Source organism: Rousettus aegyptiacus, unplaced genomic scaffold (assembly GCF_014176215.1).
Source record: "Rousettus aegyptiacus isolate mRouAeg1 unplaced genomic scaffold, mRouAeg1.p scaffold_m13_p_18, whole genome shotgun sequence".
Taxonomy (NCBI): Eukaryota; Metazoa; Chordata; class Mammalia; order Chiroptera; family Pteropodidae; genus Rousettus; species Rousettus aegyptiacus.
In genome coordinates this window covers 3,416,788-3,434,178 of record NW_023416293.1, presented here as the reverse complement: position 1 = coordinate 3,434,178, position 17,391 = coordinate 3,416,788, and the positions used below count along the sequence as shown (strand labels likewise).

General features: G+C 35.1%; 1 protein-coding gene across 15 annotated transcripts in view; it reads right to left on the bottom strand.

Annotated features, from left to right (window-relative positions):
- CDC42BPA (CDC42 binding protein kinase alpha) overlaps positions 1-17,391 on the bottom strand; it is a 214,874-nt gene that overhangs the window by 70,993 nt on the left and 126,490 nt on the right. For all 15 annotated transcript variants that reach the window (XM_016157423.2, XM_016157428.2, XM_016157425.2 and 12 more), the window contains 2 exons: positions 17,052-17,162; positions 952-1,199 (listed from right to left, as the gene is read on the bottom strand). In XM_016157423.2, coding sequence (XP_016012909.1) covers positions 952-1,199; positions 17,052-17,162 — 359 coding nt within the window. The remainder of the gene's footprint in view (positions 1-951; positions 1,200-17,051; positions 17,163-17,391) is intronic.

Here is a 17,391-nt window from a genome sequence, read left to right as displayed (position 1 = left end):
TCATTCTTTAATATGTTCCATATTTTACTTATTTCATTCAGTCTTTCATCATCCTAAAGAAAAGTTCCCTAAGAAAAGGTTTCTGCCTGTTCACGGCTGTCCCCAGTGCCTAACCAGTGCTTTACACATGCACTTCTGGTCCTAACACTTCTGTTGAATGAATATACCAAACTGAATAAACTTACACTTTCAATATAAGTTGAGAATGATAATATTTACATTAGGTTGCCTAAAATCTAGAAACCTGAGTTATCGCTGATAATTTCTCCTGCTTCTCATTTCTCACGTCTTGGTCACTATGTTTGTCCTTTAAATTCTGTCTGTTCAATAGACCTTTTAAAACCATACGCTGCTTCTCTCCATCTTCACTGTCGCTACCTGAGGTCCAGCAGACTCCTATCTGCAGTCTGCTCCTTCCAACCCGTTCTCCACACAGTTCTAAGAGTGATCGTTTAAAAACATAAATGCAATCACATAATTTTCTTGCAGCGGCCTTCGAATGAAGCCCACACTCCTACACTCCTTCGTGACCTCGCCTCTGTTTTCCCTTCCAGCCTCGTTTCTCGCCATTCTCGCCGTTCTGTTTTCGCCACCAGGAATGGCTTTCATTTTCCGGCTGTGCCAGGCTTCCCTTGTCCGCTATGGATGGATGCCACCTCTGCCTGGTCACTCTTCCACAGCTATGTATTTCTTTCACCTAAACTTAGAAATAATTTCCCCCCCCTCCCAAATAGAAGTACTGAAGCTATTTTTTGTACTTCTTCTATGGGAGCTCCTGCACATCTCTCATTTGCTTTCCTATCATGCTGCACTGTAATTGTCTATTTAGCAATCTCATCTTTGGAACTCTTGAGGACTGGAATATATTTTTTGCTTTTGCATTCCCGGTCCCTGACACATAACAGACATTCAAGAAATATTTATTAAAGGATTAAATGACTTGATTCTTACCTCTCTCTCCTATTTTTTTCCAATTTGTCTTTCAAAATCATAATTTCTTTGTTCAGGGCAAGTTGCTGGCCTTCTGAATCATGTAGTTCTTTCTTCAGATTTTTAATTTCATTTGCATGTATTCCTTCTCTTTTGGATAATTCTTCTTCATAAAAGATACTTTTCTTTTCCAAATCAGTCTTTAGTTTTGTTATCTCTTGCTGATGTTCTATGCTGCATACTCCTGGTGAGTAACTAATTTGTTTTTGCTACAGAATAACAAAAGATTAGTTTATTTATAAGAATAATAAAATCAATAACTTATTTCAATAATATTACTTTTCATATAGCTAAATATTATTTTGAATACATCACATAAAAATACTTTCTATTAACCTTTTGTCTGCCATGCGTTGTAATTTTTTCTCAGTGTGTATGTCTTTACTGTTGTGTATTTTAAAGTCTTCTTCATACCAAGATTATATATTTATCTGTATTTTCTGCTGGTACTTATTGAATTATTTCTTTTACACTTAAATTTTTAATTTACATACAATTATTGTTGGTATACAGAGTGAGGAAAAAATCTAACTGCATCTCGTTTCTGTTGTAGAACCAATAAAAAGTAATAAATACATGTATGTCTTTAAAAGATTGAATTGGGGGAGGGAGTGGTAGAGCTAGAATTTACAAAAGAAAAGGCGGGGGGGGGGGGGGAGGGCTTCTGCAATGGCCCAGGGAGAAATGACAAAGCTCTAATATAACATCATGTTCACTCTACAAAAAAATAATAATAATAATAAGTCTCTGTGTTTAGGGCATTAAGAAGGAGAAATCTAGTTGAAAACCAACGTTTTAGAAATTAGGTTGAAACATACTCTCGGTAATCAGAGAAAAAGGAAAACAAAGTGCAAAGGTTCTTCCTGGCAGCGGCTAAAGGGTAAACAGAAACAGAGATCATAAGATTTCCCGAGCTATGTAGCTTTTCTATTACTTTTGTTATCTTCCCAAGTGATCGGCCAAAGAACCTACAGGCTTCTGTTTTGTGACAACAAGGAATCAGGCTCTGGGGGCCATTTTGTCCTTTTCTGAAGCCAGTATTAAGGGCGGAAAAACTAGAAACAGTAGTTGATTTAAAGTTGAAAGAACACTCTGCTGGCTTCTTCGCATTTGAGGAACATAATTTTCTTAACAAAACAAAGGCATCAATGTGGGCCTCAGAAATGTACAGACAGAGACAGAGACAGAGACAGAGAGAGAGAGAGAGAGAGAGAGAGAGAGAGAGAGAGAGACCACATTCACATAACTTTTAATACAGTATATTGTTGCAACTGTTCTTTTATTATTAGTCATTGTTGTTAACCTCTTATGTGCCTAATTTATAAATTAAGCTTTATTATGGGCATATATGTATAGGAAAAACATAGCACATAATAGGGTTTGACATTATTCATGGTTTCAGGCATCCACTGGGGATCTTGGAACCTGTCCCCTGCAGGTAAAGTGGATGACTGAACTACTCTTTCATTTTTCTAATAACCTGAAGAATACTTTTGGTTTGCTGTTCTGTTTAGTGTACTTTGGCTGTTGAGATGATAACAGCAGCATGCACTAGAAAGTTCAAGCAAAAATTACGCTGAAATCAAAACCTGACAAGGATACCACCACAATAAGTTACAGATTTTTCACTTATTGATAGGATGTAAAAAGGTAATAAAATGTTGATAAACAAAATAAAATCATATATAAAAAAAGAACAATCTACCACAAAAGAATAGGTTTTCTTACAGGTATTTAAGTAATTTAATACTAGCAAATGTATCAATGAATGTGCAAAAATGCATTATTTCCATAGGTTAAATCAAAATAAATCTATGATTATTTCAGTAGGTACCCTGCCCAAAAGTAAATGATAAAATCCAACACCAATTCCAAACAATGAAAAAGAAAAAAATACAGTAAGTCTCCTAATTTAAAAATTATGCATTTTCAAGCTATTAGATGAAAATCATACTTAGTGGTAAAATACCAGAAGTACATTCCAAATAGTAAAATAAACAAGAAGAAAATATACCAAAAATTTTCACTGTTAATAGAAAAAACAATCAAACAAAAATCACCAGAAATTAATATACACACATAAAGAATAACAAAGGTAAACAATGCTTCTGAATTATATGAAAAACTACAAGTCTTTTTAAAAGAAAAATAAAAGACGACTTGAAACAACAGAGAAAAATACCAAACACTTGAAAGGGAAGATTAAATAATGTGCATTCAATATTTCTCAAATTATCTTCCTTGAAATCTAATAAAAAAATTTTTATTGTGGGAGGTAGTACAGGGGTGGAGGATGGAGACAAATGTTCCTAGTACATAGGTGAAAATAAATTAGTGAAAGTACCAAAGAAAATCTTGACTATGGAAGTAGAATAAAGAGAGGGAGAGAAGAATATTCTTTTCAGATACTGAAACATGCTATAGATTTTTAATAACGCATCAGCATAAAGATCGTCACTCTTTAAAACAATGCAATATATGAGACATAGTCATAACTGAGGAAGGCAGTGATCAGTTAATGGATTCAGAATAACCAGCTAGCAATAAAAAACCAAAATGACTCTCACATCATACCATTCAGCAAAACGAACTCCAAATGGATTAGAGTTAATATTTTTAAACCCAATAGAAACACCCAGCAAAAAAGCAGAATTACATATTTATTAGCAAACTCTAAAAAAGAAGAAAAAGCCAATCTTTGAAGCCACAGAAGAAATGCTGAGGAAAATAAAAACAAATGTCCTATAATTTGAAAAAGATGTAAGTCCAAAATTATAAGGCAAATGATTAATCGGTGAAATCGTTACAAAATATAAGAAAAAGCACACTATTTACTATGCAGAGTTTAAATGAATTGATAAGAAAAACATTGGGACTACAAAATTAAATGGGCAAATGACTTAGACATAATTTATATAGAGAAAATATGATCAATAAACCATCTACTAATAAAGAAAGAAATCCTTCTCATCCTTGCAAAGATTTGCGGCAAGCAGCAGGTGCCCAAAATGATCTGACAATTTCCTCTCTAGACATTTGTTCTGAGACAATGATACTGAGAAAGCAGTACATAAAGGTGCTCATGGTAATTATAACATTGCGAAAGTGAAAATTAAATATTTAATAGTAAGGAATTAGATAATTGGATGGTCTTCTGGAATCATTAAAATGATGTTGGTGACAATTAGGTAATAATGAGTGAAAATGCTTATATAACGTTTTCAAGAGAAAAACACATGTGTTAATGGTTGTAGTGTTCCCCCAAAATTCCTATGTTGAAGCATTACCAGCCAGGACCTCGGAGTGTGACCATGCTTAAAAATAGGTTCTTAACTTCTGCATGATCTGATTTATAGGTGGAATCTAAAAAAAGTCAAACTCTTAGAAGCAGAGAGTAGAATGAGAGTTGTTACGGGTGGGGAAGTGTTGGTCAGGGGTACAGTTACAGAGGGTGAGTAAGCTCTGGAGATCTAATGTAAAGCAGGGTGACCCAGTTAACAATACTGTACTGTACACTTGAAATTTGCTAACAGAGTGGATCTTCATTGTTCTCAGCAAAAAGAAAGGAAATGAGGAAGGAAGGGAAAAAGAGAGGGAGGGAAAGAAAATTTTGAAAAAGATAACTAAGTGAGGTGATGAATACGTTAATTAGCTTGACTGTAAACATTTTGCAATGTATGTGTATAATCTAAACATCAAATTTTACACCTTAAATATATAAATCGTTTTTGTCAACTATATCTCAAAGAATACTACACCTGCAAAGAAAATAAAAAAATGGTTCTTTACAGAGATAATTAACTTGAAATAAGGTCATTAGTGTGGGTCCTATTCCAGTATGAATGTCTCCTTATAAAAAAAGAAATTTGGACTCAGAATCATGCACACAGTATCAACATTATATGAAGATTAAGGTAGAGATCAGAGTAATACATTTACAAGACAAGGAAGGCAAAACATTGCCAGCAAACCATCAAAAGTCAACACTGCCAACACCTCGACCTTGGACTTGTAGCCACCACAATTGAGACGTAATTCCCATTTTTTAAGCCACCCAGTATGTGGTAATTTGTAACAGCTACTCTATCAAACTAATACAACGGAGTAAAAAACAAAACAAAACTCAAGAAACAAACAAAAAAAGCAATTGTAGAATATTATCACGAATACTGAAAAGTGTTTTTTAAACAGCCTTGAGATACAAGTCACATACCATACTATTCACCCATTTAGTGTACACTTCAATGGTGTTTGGTACTGTTATAGCATTACTATTTTTAAAAAGTGATAAAAAATATATATAACATAATTGTTGCCATATTGCACATTTAAGCATACAATTCAGTGGAATTAATTATATTCATATCCCAACCATCAACATTATATATTTACAAAACTTTTTCATCATCCCAAAGAGAAATTCTATGACCATTAAAGAATAACTCCAATTACCCCTTCTACCCAACCCCTGGCAACCTCTATTCAACTTTCTATTTCAATGAATTTGCCTATTCTAGATATTTCATATAAGTAGAATCATACACTATCTGTCCTTTTTTGTCTGGCTTCTTCCATTCAGCATAAGGTTTTTAAGTTTCATCCATGTTGGAGCATATATCAGCAGTTCATCCTTTCTTATGGTTGAATGATATGCTACTGTACATATAAACCACATTTGTTTTCCATTTGTTGATGGGCACTTGGGTTGTTTCTACCTTTTGACTACCTTAAGACATTTCAATGAACACTGGTGTACAAGTGACTATTAGCATCCCTACTTACAAGTCCTTTGGGTATATACCTAGGACTTGAATTGCTGGGACGTATGCTAATTATGTGTACCTTTTTGAGGAATCACCAAATTGTTTTCATACCCTTACACTTATTTCTTTCCATCCTCCCTCCCTCCCTCTCCTTCCTTCCTTTTTTAGCCAGCCTAATTAATAGGTGTCAGGTGGTATCTTGTGGTTTTCACTTCATTTCTCTAATGATTAATGATGTCGAACATCTTTTTGTGTGCTTACTGGCTATTAATGTATCTTCTTTGGAGAAATGTCTATTCAAGTTATTTGTCCATTTTTGATTGGGCAGTCTTTCTGTTGTTGTCAGAGTTCTTTATATACTCTGGGTATCGAACACTTATCAGGTATTTGATTTGCAAATAATTTCTTCCATTCTTTGGGTTGTCTTTTCGCTTTCCTCAAAATGTGCTTTGATGCAATGCATACAAGTTTTTATTTTGATGAAGACATTTCATCCGTTTTATCTTTTGTAGCTTATGTTTTTGTAGCAATGTTATATCTAATAATTCGATGCCAAACCTATGGTTATGAAGATTGACCTTCACATCTTCTAAGAGTTTTATGGTTATAGCTCTTACATTTAGGTTGTTGATCCAGTTTGAGCTTAATTTTTAATATGGTGTGAGGTAGGAGTTCAAATCCATTTGCTTGCAAGAAGAAATTGACTAGTTTTGGCACATGTGTTGAAAGACCTGTTTTTTTTCCTACTGAATGGATTAAGTACCTATGTCAAAACTCAACTGGTCATAGATGCATGAAGTCATTTCTAAATTCTTAATGCTATGCTAGTGGTCTATATTTTTATTTTTATGCCAGTACCACATTCTTTGTATTACTGTAACTTCATAGTAAGTTTTGAAGTTGTGAAGTGTAAATCCTCTAACTCTGTCTTTCTCTTTCAAGGTTGTTTGGCTGTTTGGGGCCACTTGCGGTTACATATGAGTTTGAGGGCTATATTTTCCCTTTCTGGAGGGAGGCGGGGAGAAAGGCTGTTGGAATATTAACAGGATGGCATTAAACCTGTACATCACTTTGAGTAACGATAGCATCTAAACAATATTAAGTCTTCTTAGCCAGAAACACAGGATGTCTTTCCATTCATTCAGGTCTCCTTTAATTTCTTTCAGCGATGTTTTATAATTTTCAGTGCACACATCTTTAACATTCTTGGTTAAATTTATTCCAAAGTACTTTATTTTTAGATGCTACCACAACTGGAATTGCTTTTTAAATTTCCTTTGTGGCTTTGCTCACTGCTGGCACACAGGAACACAACTACTGTGTGGTGATCTTGCGACACTGGAGTTGTTTGTTTTTTTATTATTAAGTTTTAAGAGTTCTTTGTATATTTTAGATTACAGTCTTTTTATCAGATGTCTGTATTTTCTCACGCTCATGCCTTATCTTGTCATTCTCTTGAGACTGTCCTTCATAGAGCAGAAATTTTTAATTTCAGTGAAGTCTGGCATATCCCTTCTTAATTTCATGGTTTGTGCCTTTGATGCAGTATGTAAAAAGTCATTGCCGTACCAAAGGTTATCTAGGTTTTCTCCAATGTTATTTTCTATGAGTGTTATAGTTTCACACTTTACATTTATCTATGATCCACTGAGTTAATTTTTGTGAAAGGTGAGAAAGGTCTGTGTCTAGATTTTTTTTTCTTCTTTTGGATGTGTATGTCTAGTTGTTCTGGTAGCATTTGCTGGAAAGAATCATCGCCGCATCGTACTGCCTTTGCTCCTTTGTCGAAGGTGATTTACCTGCATGTTCGTCTGCCAATACCACACTGTCCTGACTGCTGCGGCTCGATGTGAGTCAGGAAGTAAGGCCGTGGAGTCGGCCGGTGTCGGACTTCCCTCCCTGCTCTTTCCTTCACTGTGGTGTGGGCTATTCTGGGTGCTTCGTCTCTCCCTACGAGCTTCAGGTTTAGTTTGTTAATATCCACAGAAGAACTTGCTGGGATTTTGATTGGAACTGTATGAAATCTATCGATCACAACTGGAAGAACTGACATGTTGACAATAGTGAGTCTTCCCATCCACCGGCAGGGGATACCTCTCCACAGAGATCTTGCGCCTATTTTGTTAAATACATATCTAAGAATTTCATTTTCCTAAGTGCTAATGTTAATAATGTTGAGTTTTAAATTCCAAATCTACTTGTTCATGGCTGGTATAAAGGAAAGCCGACTTCTGTATATTAAACTGTATCCTGTAACCATGCTATAATGACTTACTACTTTCAGTTTTTGGTCAACTTTTTTGATTCTCTACATGGACGATCAAGTCATCTGTGAACAAAGAAAATTTTATGTCTTCCTTCCCAATCTGTATACCTTATTTCGTGTGTGTGTGCGTGTGTGTGGGTGTGTGTGCGTGCGTGCGTGCGTGCGTGCGTGTCCTCCTGGATTAGCCAGGATGTCCAGGACGATGCTGAAAGGCAGTGGTGAGAGGGTACGTCCTCGCCGTGCTCCTGATCACAGTGGGAAAGCATCAGGTTTCTCACCAGTAAGTGTGATGTTAGCTGTAGGTTTGGGGGTAGATATTCTTTATTAAATTGAGAAAGTTCCCCTCCATTCCTAATTTATTGAAGCTTTTTTATTATGAAAAGGTGTTAGATTCTGTCAGATACTTTTTTTGCATCAACTGATATAATCATGTAAGTTTTATTTTCAGTCAGTTGATGTGATGCATTACATTAATTGATTTTCAAACGGTGAAGCAGCCTTGTATACATGGGATAAAATCCCACTAGGCTGTGGTGTATAATTCTTATTACACGTTGTTGGATTCAATTTGGTAATATTTTGTTGAGGATTTCTGCATCTATGAGGCATGTTGGTCTATAGCTTTTTCTTGTAACATCTTTGTCTGGATTTGGTATTCACAAAACACTGGGGTCATAAAATGAGTTAAGTCCTGCTTCTATCTTCTGAAAGCGATTATAGAAAACTGGTACGACTTCTTCCTTAAATGGCTAGCAGAACTCACCAGAGAACACATCTGAAAGGTGATTAATTATTGATTCGGTCTTTAATAGACAGAGACACCTTTTTGTATTATTTACTTCTTCCTGTGTGAGTTTTGGCAGCGGGTGTCTTTCAAGGAATTTGTCCTTTTCATCTAGGTGATCGAATCTGTGAGCATACGGCTGCTCGTAGTATTCCTTTATTACTCTTTTCATGTACACGGGTTGTGCAGCGATATCCCCTCTTTCATTTCTGATATTAGTAGTGTTCTCTCTCTTTTTAATTGTTTTCTTGGTGTTATATTTTACAATAAAAGTTTAAAAATGTAGCAGAAAGCACGGCATACAAAACATAAAGCATATTCTTTGCAAAAATATTTACTGCAGAAAAGGAAGAATTCTAGTGTTAGAATTATAAATATGAAAAACAACACAACTAATACAACTATTTCCTACAGGTAATTACCCTTTCTTTCAAGTTTTCAGAGAAGTTATTACATTTATATAAAGTATTCACGCCTATGCTTATAAATTGACAAATCTGAAACATGTTTACTGGAAAAATGTAAGTAACCAAATTGTTTCAAAAAAATCAACAACAAAATAAATCACTGACGAAGCTACTAAATAACAGCAAAGAATGTGTTACAGGACAATTCTTTCAGATATCAAGGAAGAGTTTATTTCCATGAGCACAGAGAAAACAGGAAAGCTTCACTTTATATAAAGTTAACATAACACTGAAATAAAACCTGATGAAAATAGCATACGAATAAAAAAAACCACAGACTCATCTCTATATCAATTTAACAGCAAATTTGTTAATAAAATGGTAACATTTGTAATCCACTGTTGTATTAAAATTATACTATTTTATGAATAACTGATTCTTGGAATGTAAGAATAGTTTGCGAGAAAGCTTAATATGATTTCTCTCAAAAATAGGTAAATCAATTTTATTGATTTTTTCAAAGTAAGCTTTGGTTTCATTGATTTTTCTCTTTTGGTTTCTTGTTTTAAATTTAATTGATTTCTGCTCTAATTATTATTATTTTCTTTCTTCTACTTACTTTAATTTTCTCTCCTCCTCCAGTATCCTAAGGTGGAAGCTAAAATGATTAATTTTAGATCTTTCTTTTTTTATTGTATTAAATACTATAAATTTCCCTCTAACCACTGCTTTCATGGTATCCCACAAATTGAGTTCTTTTTCATTTAAAATATTTTAAAATTTATCTTGAGATACTGCATTTTACCCGTGTGTTATTTAGAAATACTTTGGTTAATTTTCAAGTATTTTGGATTTTTTTCCCAGCCATCTTCCTGTTATTGATATTTAGTCTAATTCCACTGTGCTCTGAAAGCAAACAGTGTATGATCCCTATTCTTTTAAATTTGTTAAGGATTTGTTATGGTTTGTTTTATGGCCTGGAATGTGGTCTATCTTGGTGAATGTTCCATATGAGCTTGAGAAGACTATGTATTCGGCTGTTGCTGGATGAAGCTGGATGAAGTAGTCTATAGATGACCCTTATATCTCTTTGATTGATGATATTGCCAAGTTCAACTACATCCTTACTGATTTTGTGTCTGCTGGATCTGTCCATACCTGACAGAGGAGTGCTGAAGTTTCCAACTATAACAGTGGATTCATCTATTTTTTCTTGCAGTTCTATCAGTTTGTGCCTAACGCACTTTGATAATGTAAATATTATGTCTTAGTGAAGAACTGCCTCCTTCATTATTATGTAATGCCCTTTACTCCTAAAATTTCCTTACTCTGAATTCCACTGTGTCTGAAATTAGTATAACTACTCCTACTTTCTTTTGATTAGTGTTAGCATGGTATACCTTTCTCCAATCATTTACTTTTAATCTATATACGGCTCGATAGTTAAAGTGGGCATCTTATAAACAACATAGGTGGATATTGTTTTTGATCCACTTTGACACAATCTCTGTTTTAAACTTAGTGTACTTAAACTATTGACATTCTAGTGACTGTTAATATTTTTGGATTAGTATCTACCGTAGTTGCTACTGTTTTCTATTTGTTGTCCTTTTTCTGATTTTTGTCTTCCACTTCTTTTCTTTTGTGCTTTTATTAAGCATTTTAGATAATTCTGCTTTCTCTGTTCTGAGCATTATCAGTAATACTTTAGTAGTTGTTCTAGTTCACGATAACCATTTATGACCAATACAAGTCCACTTTCGAATAACACTCTACAACTACATGGATAAAGCAAATACCTTAAAATGAAATAATCCTAATACTTCCTCATACCTTGTCTAGTTGCTGTCATGCATTTAGTTACACATAAGCATATATATATATATATGCATATATATATACACACATGTGTATATATATATAGACGTATATACATATACACACGCACACATACACACACACACATACAGAATGGAATATATTGTTGCTATTATTTTGAACAAACTAAGAATAAAGAGTTGTTTTATTTACTTTAGCTTCATTTGTTCCTTCTCTGATGTTCCTGATTTCTTTATGCAGATCTTGAGTTTCTAACCTACATAATTTTCTTTCTTTCTAGAGAACTTCTTTTAACATTTCTTGCATAGCAAGTTTGCTATAACGAATTCCCTCAATTTTTCCTCTCAGAAAGTCCTTATTTCTCTTTTACTTTCAAAGAATAATTTCACAGGGTACAAAATTCTAGGTTGGAGGGGTTTATCCGCAACACTTAAAGTATGTCGTTCCACTCTCTTCCTGTTGCATGGGTTCTTGAGAAGTCAGATGTTATTCCTACTTTTTTTTCTTCTTTATGTAGGTAAGGTGTTTTCTTCCTCTGGCTGCTTTCAGGATTTTCCTTTACTTTTTGATTTCTGTAGTTTGAAAATGATATGTCTAGGTGTAGTTTTCTTGGTATTAACCTGCTTGGTATTCTCTGAGCTTCCTGTATCTGTGCTTTGGTCTTTGACATTACTTTAGGGAAATTCTCAGCATTAGTGTTTCAAATATTTCTTCTGTTCCTTTTTGCCTTTCTTCTTCTGGCATTCCTATCATATGTTATAACTTTTGTGTTTTTTTCCCATAATACTTGCATATTCATTTTTGCTGTTTTTTTTTTCTTTTTCCTGTCTTCTATCTCTTTGCTTTTAGCAGTTTCTATTTAGATATCCTTGAGCTCGGATCTTCTCTTCTCAGCTGTGTCCAGCATTCTATTAATAAGTCCACCAAAGGCATTCTTCATTTCTGATACAGTATTTTTAACGTCTAACATTTCTTTATGGTTCTTTCTTAGAGTTTCTGTCTCTCTGCTTATATTGCTATTTATTCTTCCACCCTCTCTAGTTTATCCATTAGAGCCCTTAGTATATCAATCACAGTTGTTTGCAATTCCTGGTCTGATCATTTCAACATCCCTGCCATCTCCGAGTCTGGTTTTGACTCTTACTCTGTCTCTTCCAACTGTGTTTTCTGCCTTTCAGCATATCTTACAGTTTTTATTTATTTTTTTCTTGTTGTTGACAGTGGGACATGATGTACTGGGTAAAAGGAACTGCTGTAAATAGGCTTTTAGTAATGTGGCGGTAAGCTCCGGGGAGAGGAGAAGCAGTCTACAATATTGAGATTAACTATCTGTCTTTTGCTGGGCCTATGCCTCTGGACTGTGAATTTCAGACAACACTGTCAGTTTTTCTCCCTCTGAACCCCTGTAATTTGGACGAGATGGCTAGAGTGGGCTGGGACTGGGTATTTCCCTTCCCTGAGGCAGTTCAGCTCTGATTAAACCTCAGCAAGTTAGGCTCTGGTTGAAGAGATTCTCCTGATGGCAGATCTTATTAAGAAGAACAGAATGCTCTGACATATTTCAAAACAGTTCCCTCAACTATTAGCACAAGATTTTTTTCTGTGCTATGCACTGTGAGAACCTGGTTGCGCTACAGAAGGTAAAAACTCACAAAATTGTGGGGGCCCCTGATGACTGGGTTCCCCTGGAGTTTTTATCACTCAGGCTTGTTCACAATGAGTCTCCAGCAATTTTTCAGTTAAAGGTCAGGTTTCCCTACGCTGGCACTGACTCCTACAAAGGTTTCTGCTCTGGTGAGGGGTGATTTTCTATATCTGCCTGTCAGTCTCTCCAATTTTGAGGGCAGCAGATTGTCTGTGATGTTACTTCTCTTATAGATCTAAGGAGAATTGTTGATTTTTCAATTTTTCAGCTCTTCACTTATTCTTGGAACAAAGTGGCAACTTCCAAGTTTCTTATATGCTAGACTGAAAACTAGTACTATTCTTTGGAATATTTTAATATATAGAATCATGTTACCTGTGAATATGGACGGTTTTACTTCTTCTTTCTAGTCTGGATGTCTTTTATGTCTTTGTCTTGTCTAATTCCTCTGGATAGAACCTCAAATATGTTAAATAGCAGTGGTAAAAATGGGCATCCTCATCTCAATCTTAATCTTAGGAAGTTTTAGTTGTTCACCATCGATTATGATTTTAGCTGTAGGTTTGTCATAAATGACTTTCATCACGTTAAGTATGTTCACTTTTATTCCTGACAGCTTTCTAAGAGTTTTTATGAAGATGTTGGATTTTGTGAAATGACTTTTGTGCATCAATTTAAGATGAACATGTGTTTTTTCCCCCTTAGATTCTACTAATGTGATGTGTTACACTGGTTTCTTTCTTACATTGAACCACCCTCGTAATTCTGGGATAAACTTGACTTTCTTATGGTGTAAAAGACTTTTCATATGGTTTTGGGTTTGGTTTACCAGTATTTTGATGAGGATTTATGCATCTATATTTATTAGAAATATTAGCCTCTCATTTTCTTTTTTCATGTCATTTTTAATGTGGTTTTAGTATCAGGTAATGATGGCTTTACAGAGTGAATTAGGAAGTGTTCCCTACTCTTGAATTCTCTGGAAGAGTTGAAGAGGGATTGGTGTTAAACCTTCTTTAAATGTTTTGCTTAGTTCACCAGTGAAGCCATCTGGTCCTGGGCTTTACATTGTCAGGTTTCTAATTACCAATTCGATCTCTACTTGTTAATATAGGTCAGTTGAAATTTTCTATTTTGTACTAGAGTCAGTTTAGGTAATTTATATGCTTCTAGAATTTATCCATTTCATCTAGGCTATTTGTTGGCAAAGAGTTGTTCATAGTATTCTCTTATAATCTCATAAGCCTTTTGCTTTCTGATGATAGGTAGGAAGCGTATGTACTTTCATTTCTTTTTTTTTCCTTTTTTAAAATTAAATTTATTGGGGTGACACTGGTTAATAAAATTATATAGGTTTCAAACGTACAATTCAGTAATAAGTCATATGTATATTGCACTGTGTGTTCACCACTCGAAGTCAAATCCCCTTCATTTACCGTGTATTTGACCTTCTTTACCCTTACCTAGCTCCCCACCCCCCTTTCCCTCTGGTGACCACTACCATTTCTGATATTAGTAGCTTTTTCTTCACTCCCTCTCTTTTCCTCTGGCAGTCTAGCTAAAGGTTTGCTACTTCTGCTGATCTTTCAAAGAATGAATTTTGATTTCAACATTCTCTTTATTTTCCTTTTATCATTTTATTTAAGTTTGCTCTAATCTTTATTATTTCCTTCCTCTGCTAGCTGTGAGTTTCCTTTTCTCTTCTTTTGCTTTTTCCATTAAAATATTGAAGTCAGGTTACTGATTTGAGATCTTTCTTCCTTTTTAACAGAGGCATTTACTGCTACAGTTGACCCTTGAACAACACAGGTTTAAACTGTGTAGATCCACTTAAAACATGAATTTTTTCAATACATACTGTAAATATACTTTCTCTTCCTTATGATTTTCTTGATGACATTTTCTTGCTTCCAGCTTATTTTAAGAATACAGCATATGATGTATATTTAATATACAAAATATGTTACTCAACTATGTTATCAGTAAGGTTTCCAGTCAACAGTAGGCTATGAATAGTTAAGTTTTGGGGGAGTCCAAGTTATACTTGGATTTTCAACTGCCTGGGGGGGCTGGGGTCAGCGCTGTTAAGTCCGGCATTGTTTAAGGGTCAACTGCATAAATGTCCCTCTGAGCACTGCCTCTGTTGAACTGCACAGTGTTTTCATCTGATTCATCTCTAGGTATTTCCTATCTTCCCTTGTGATTCCTACTGCTTGTTGAACAATGTCTTCCTTAATTTCCACATGTTTTTGAACATTCCAGTTTTCCTTATGTTACTGATTTCTAGCTTCATTCTTTGGTGGTTAGAGAAGATGCTCTGTATGATTTCAGTCTTTATACGTTTACTGAGACTTGCTTTACGGCCTAACATCTGGTCTATCCTGGAGAACGTGCCACGTGTGCTTGAGAGGACTGCGTATTCTGCTGTTGGCGGTAGAGAGGTCTACATACGCCGAGTCAGACGGGCTGTAGAGTTGTTCGAGGCCTCCATATCTTCATTTATCTTCTCTCTGTCTGTCCTATACATTAGTGGAAGTGAGGGGTTGACGTTTCTGTTGTTCAGGAACGATTTCTCCCTCCGATTCTATTGAAAAGTATTCTTAATGGAGTGAAGCTCCCTACAACCACTTAAAGGGCCAAAATGGGTTTCACAATTTACATGTGTATACCTTTAAACCAAGAAATTCCAGTTTTAGAAAACATCCTAATGAATGATATTATGATAATAATCATAGTCCTGGGCTACATATTTTAAAAGCATTAACTTATTTATTAAGTAGTCCTATTATTACTCCAAATTTATAAATAATACAAGAGATTCTGAGTAGTTGATTGGTAGGTAAAAACATGTGATTCAAAGTCTTCAGTGCAGCACTGTTTATTACAGAAAGAACAAAGCACAGACTACTGGATAGAACATGGCACTGAGAGTTGGAAAACCTGGCTTTAAATCGTACTCTACCAAGTATGACTACAAAATCCTCAACTCTTCTGGGTCTCAAATTCCTCAAACCCAAATAGTTTCTAAGAGCTCTTATGATTCTATTTGTTACCCAATCACCTAAGACAGTGCTTAGACAAGAAAGCAACCTTGACTGAACACTGACAAAGTAATGCGATGACTTCTATACACGATTTCTATTCCAGAAGCATACATATTTACAGAAGAAACATCTTTACTTTGAAAGCTAACCAAGACGGTGCAACTATGATAAATCAAAAAATGAAACAAAATAAAAAACAAGCCAATCCCCAAAACAAAAATAGGAAATTAATTCTACAGTTCGTATTTGTATTTATAGCAGAGATGACGTGATTGCAACAATTCAAATGACAGAGACAAGTTCTGACCAATTCTACCACATTTAGTAAGCTGACCCTGTGCTAGGTTAATAACAAACTTATCTATGTTCTCAATAAACTGGGCCATGGTTTAGGTGAGGAGACGTTTTCTGAACAAATAATTATAAGAACTATGTTAAAGTTATTAAGAGAATCTTATAGTAGCGCAGAACATAAGGAATACTTAGACTTCCTGAGCTACCATTCAACTTGATTCTTGCATTTGCTAGATGAATACGACACAGGATTAGGCATGGTTATGCAGGGAATGGGTAGCGGCGGGGGCTGGCAGACAATGCACACAAAACAGGATATACAAAGGTTAGAGTCGAGGAAACACAGACATCTTATTCAGAGATGTGATATCTATTTAATCCTAACTCTCTGACTTTGACATATATAATATTATCACAACTAATAGTTACTGAGCACTTATGATGTGCCAGCTTACACAAAACCAATGTGATAGGGTTTTACAGATGAGAAAAGTAAGGTCCACAGAGGTTCAATGTTTTACCCAGCATTACACCACTAGTAACTGACGAGTCTAGGAGTTAAAACCAGGTAGTCCAACACTAGAGCTGGCACAGGATTTCCTTTGCCAAGCACTTCTGCTGAGATGTTAGTCCACAACCAATATGGTCTCATCCCACCTAAGAAGCACCTACAAAGCTACCTAAGCCTCTCCTAAGTTGTTTACAAGACACAGGGTTGGATATATAACCATGCAAATTACCAATGCGTCTTGTTCAGGAAATGTAATGCTGCATAAATGCCTTCCTGATAGATTTTTTTCTCTCTCCTGATAGATTTTTAAACTCCCTCCTGATAGAACTTTTTCTCCCCACTCAACATAGTCTTCCCTTTCCTTCCTTCCTACTGGTAAGAACGAGAATATGAGGTTTGAAGGATAGCAAATTTTTAGCCTACACCAAAAGAGCACATAACGAACTTTCCTATAAGCGTAAAGAGAAGAAAACTAATTCGACTTTATAAGTGTGAAATTAAACAATACCTTCAGTCCCTCCAATTCATTTTCCAGTTGCTTAGAATAGTGCTCGCTCTGTTCACGCAGTTTCCTGTCTTTAGATGCTTCAGCAGCTACGGCTTCTGTATGAACTTCCAGCTTTAAGATAAAACGAAAAAAGTAGATTTCATGGTTGTAATTGTTTTTCCAATAAAATGTTTTCCCCACAGGAATTTATCTTGTAATAGGAAGATAACTCAAATGTTGAATCATATTAAATAATATTACCAAACAAACAAAAAACCTTTCCAAAAATTAAAGGAGATACATATTACTTCGCTAGTCTGAAAAAGCAGCTTTAATCACTATCCCATGGACGCTACAGAAT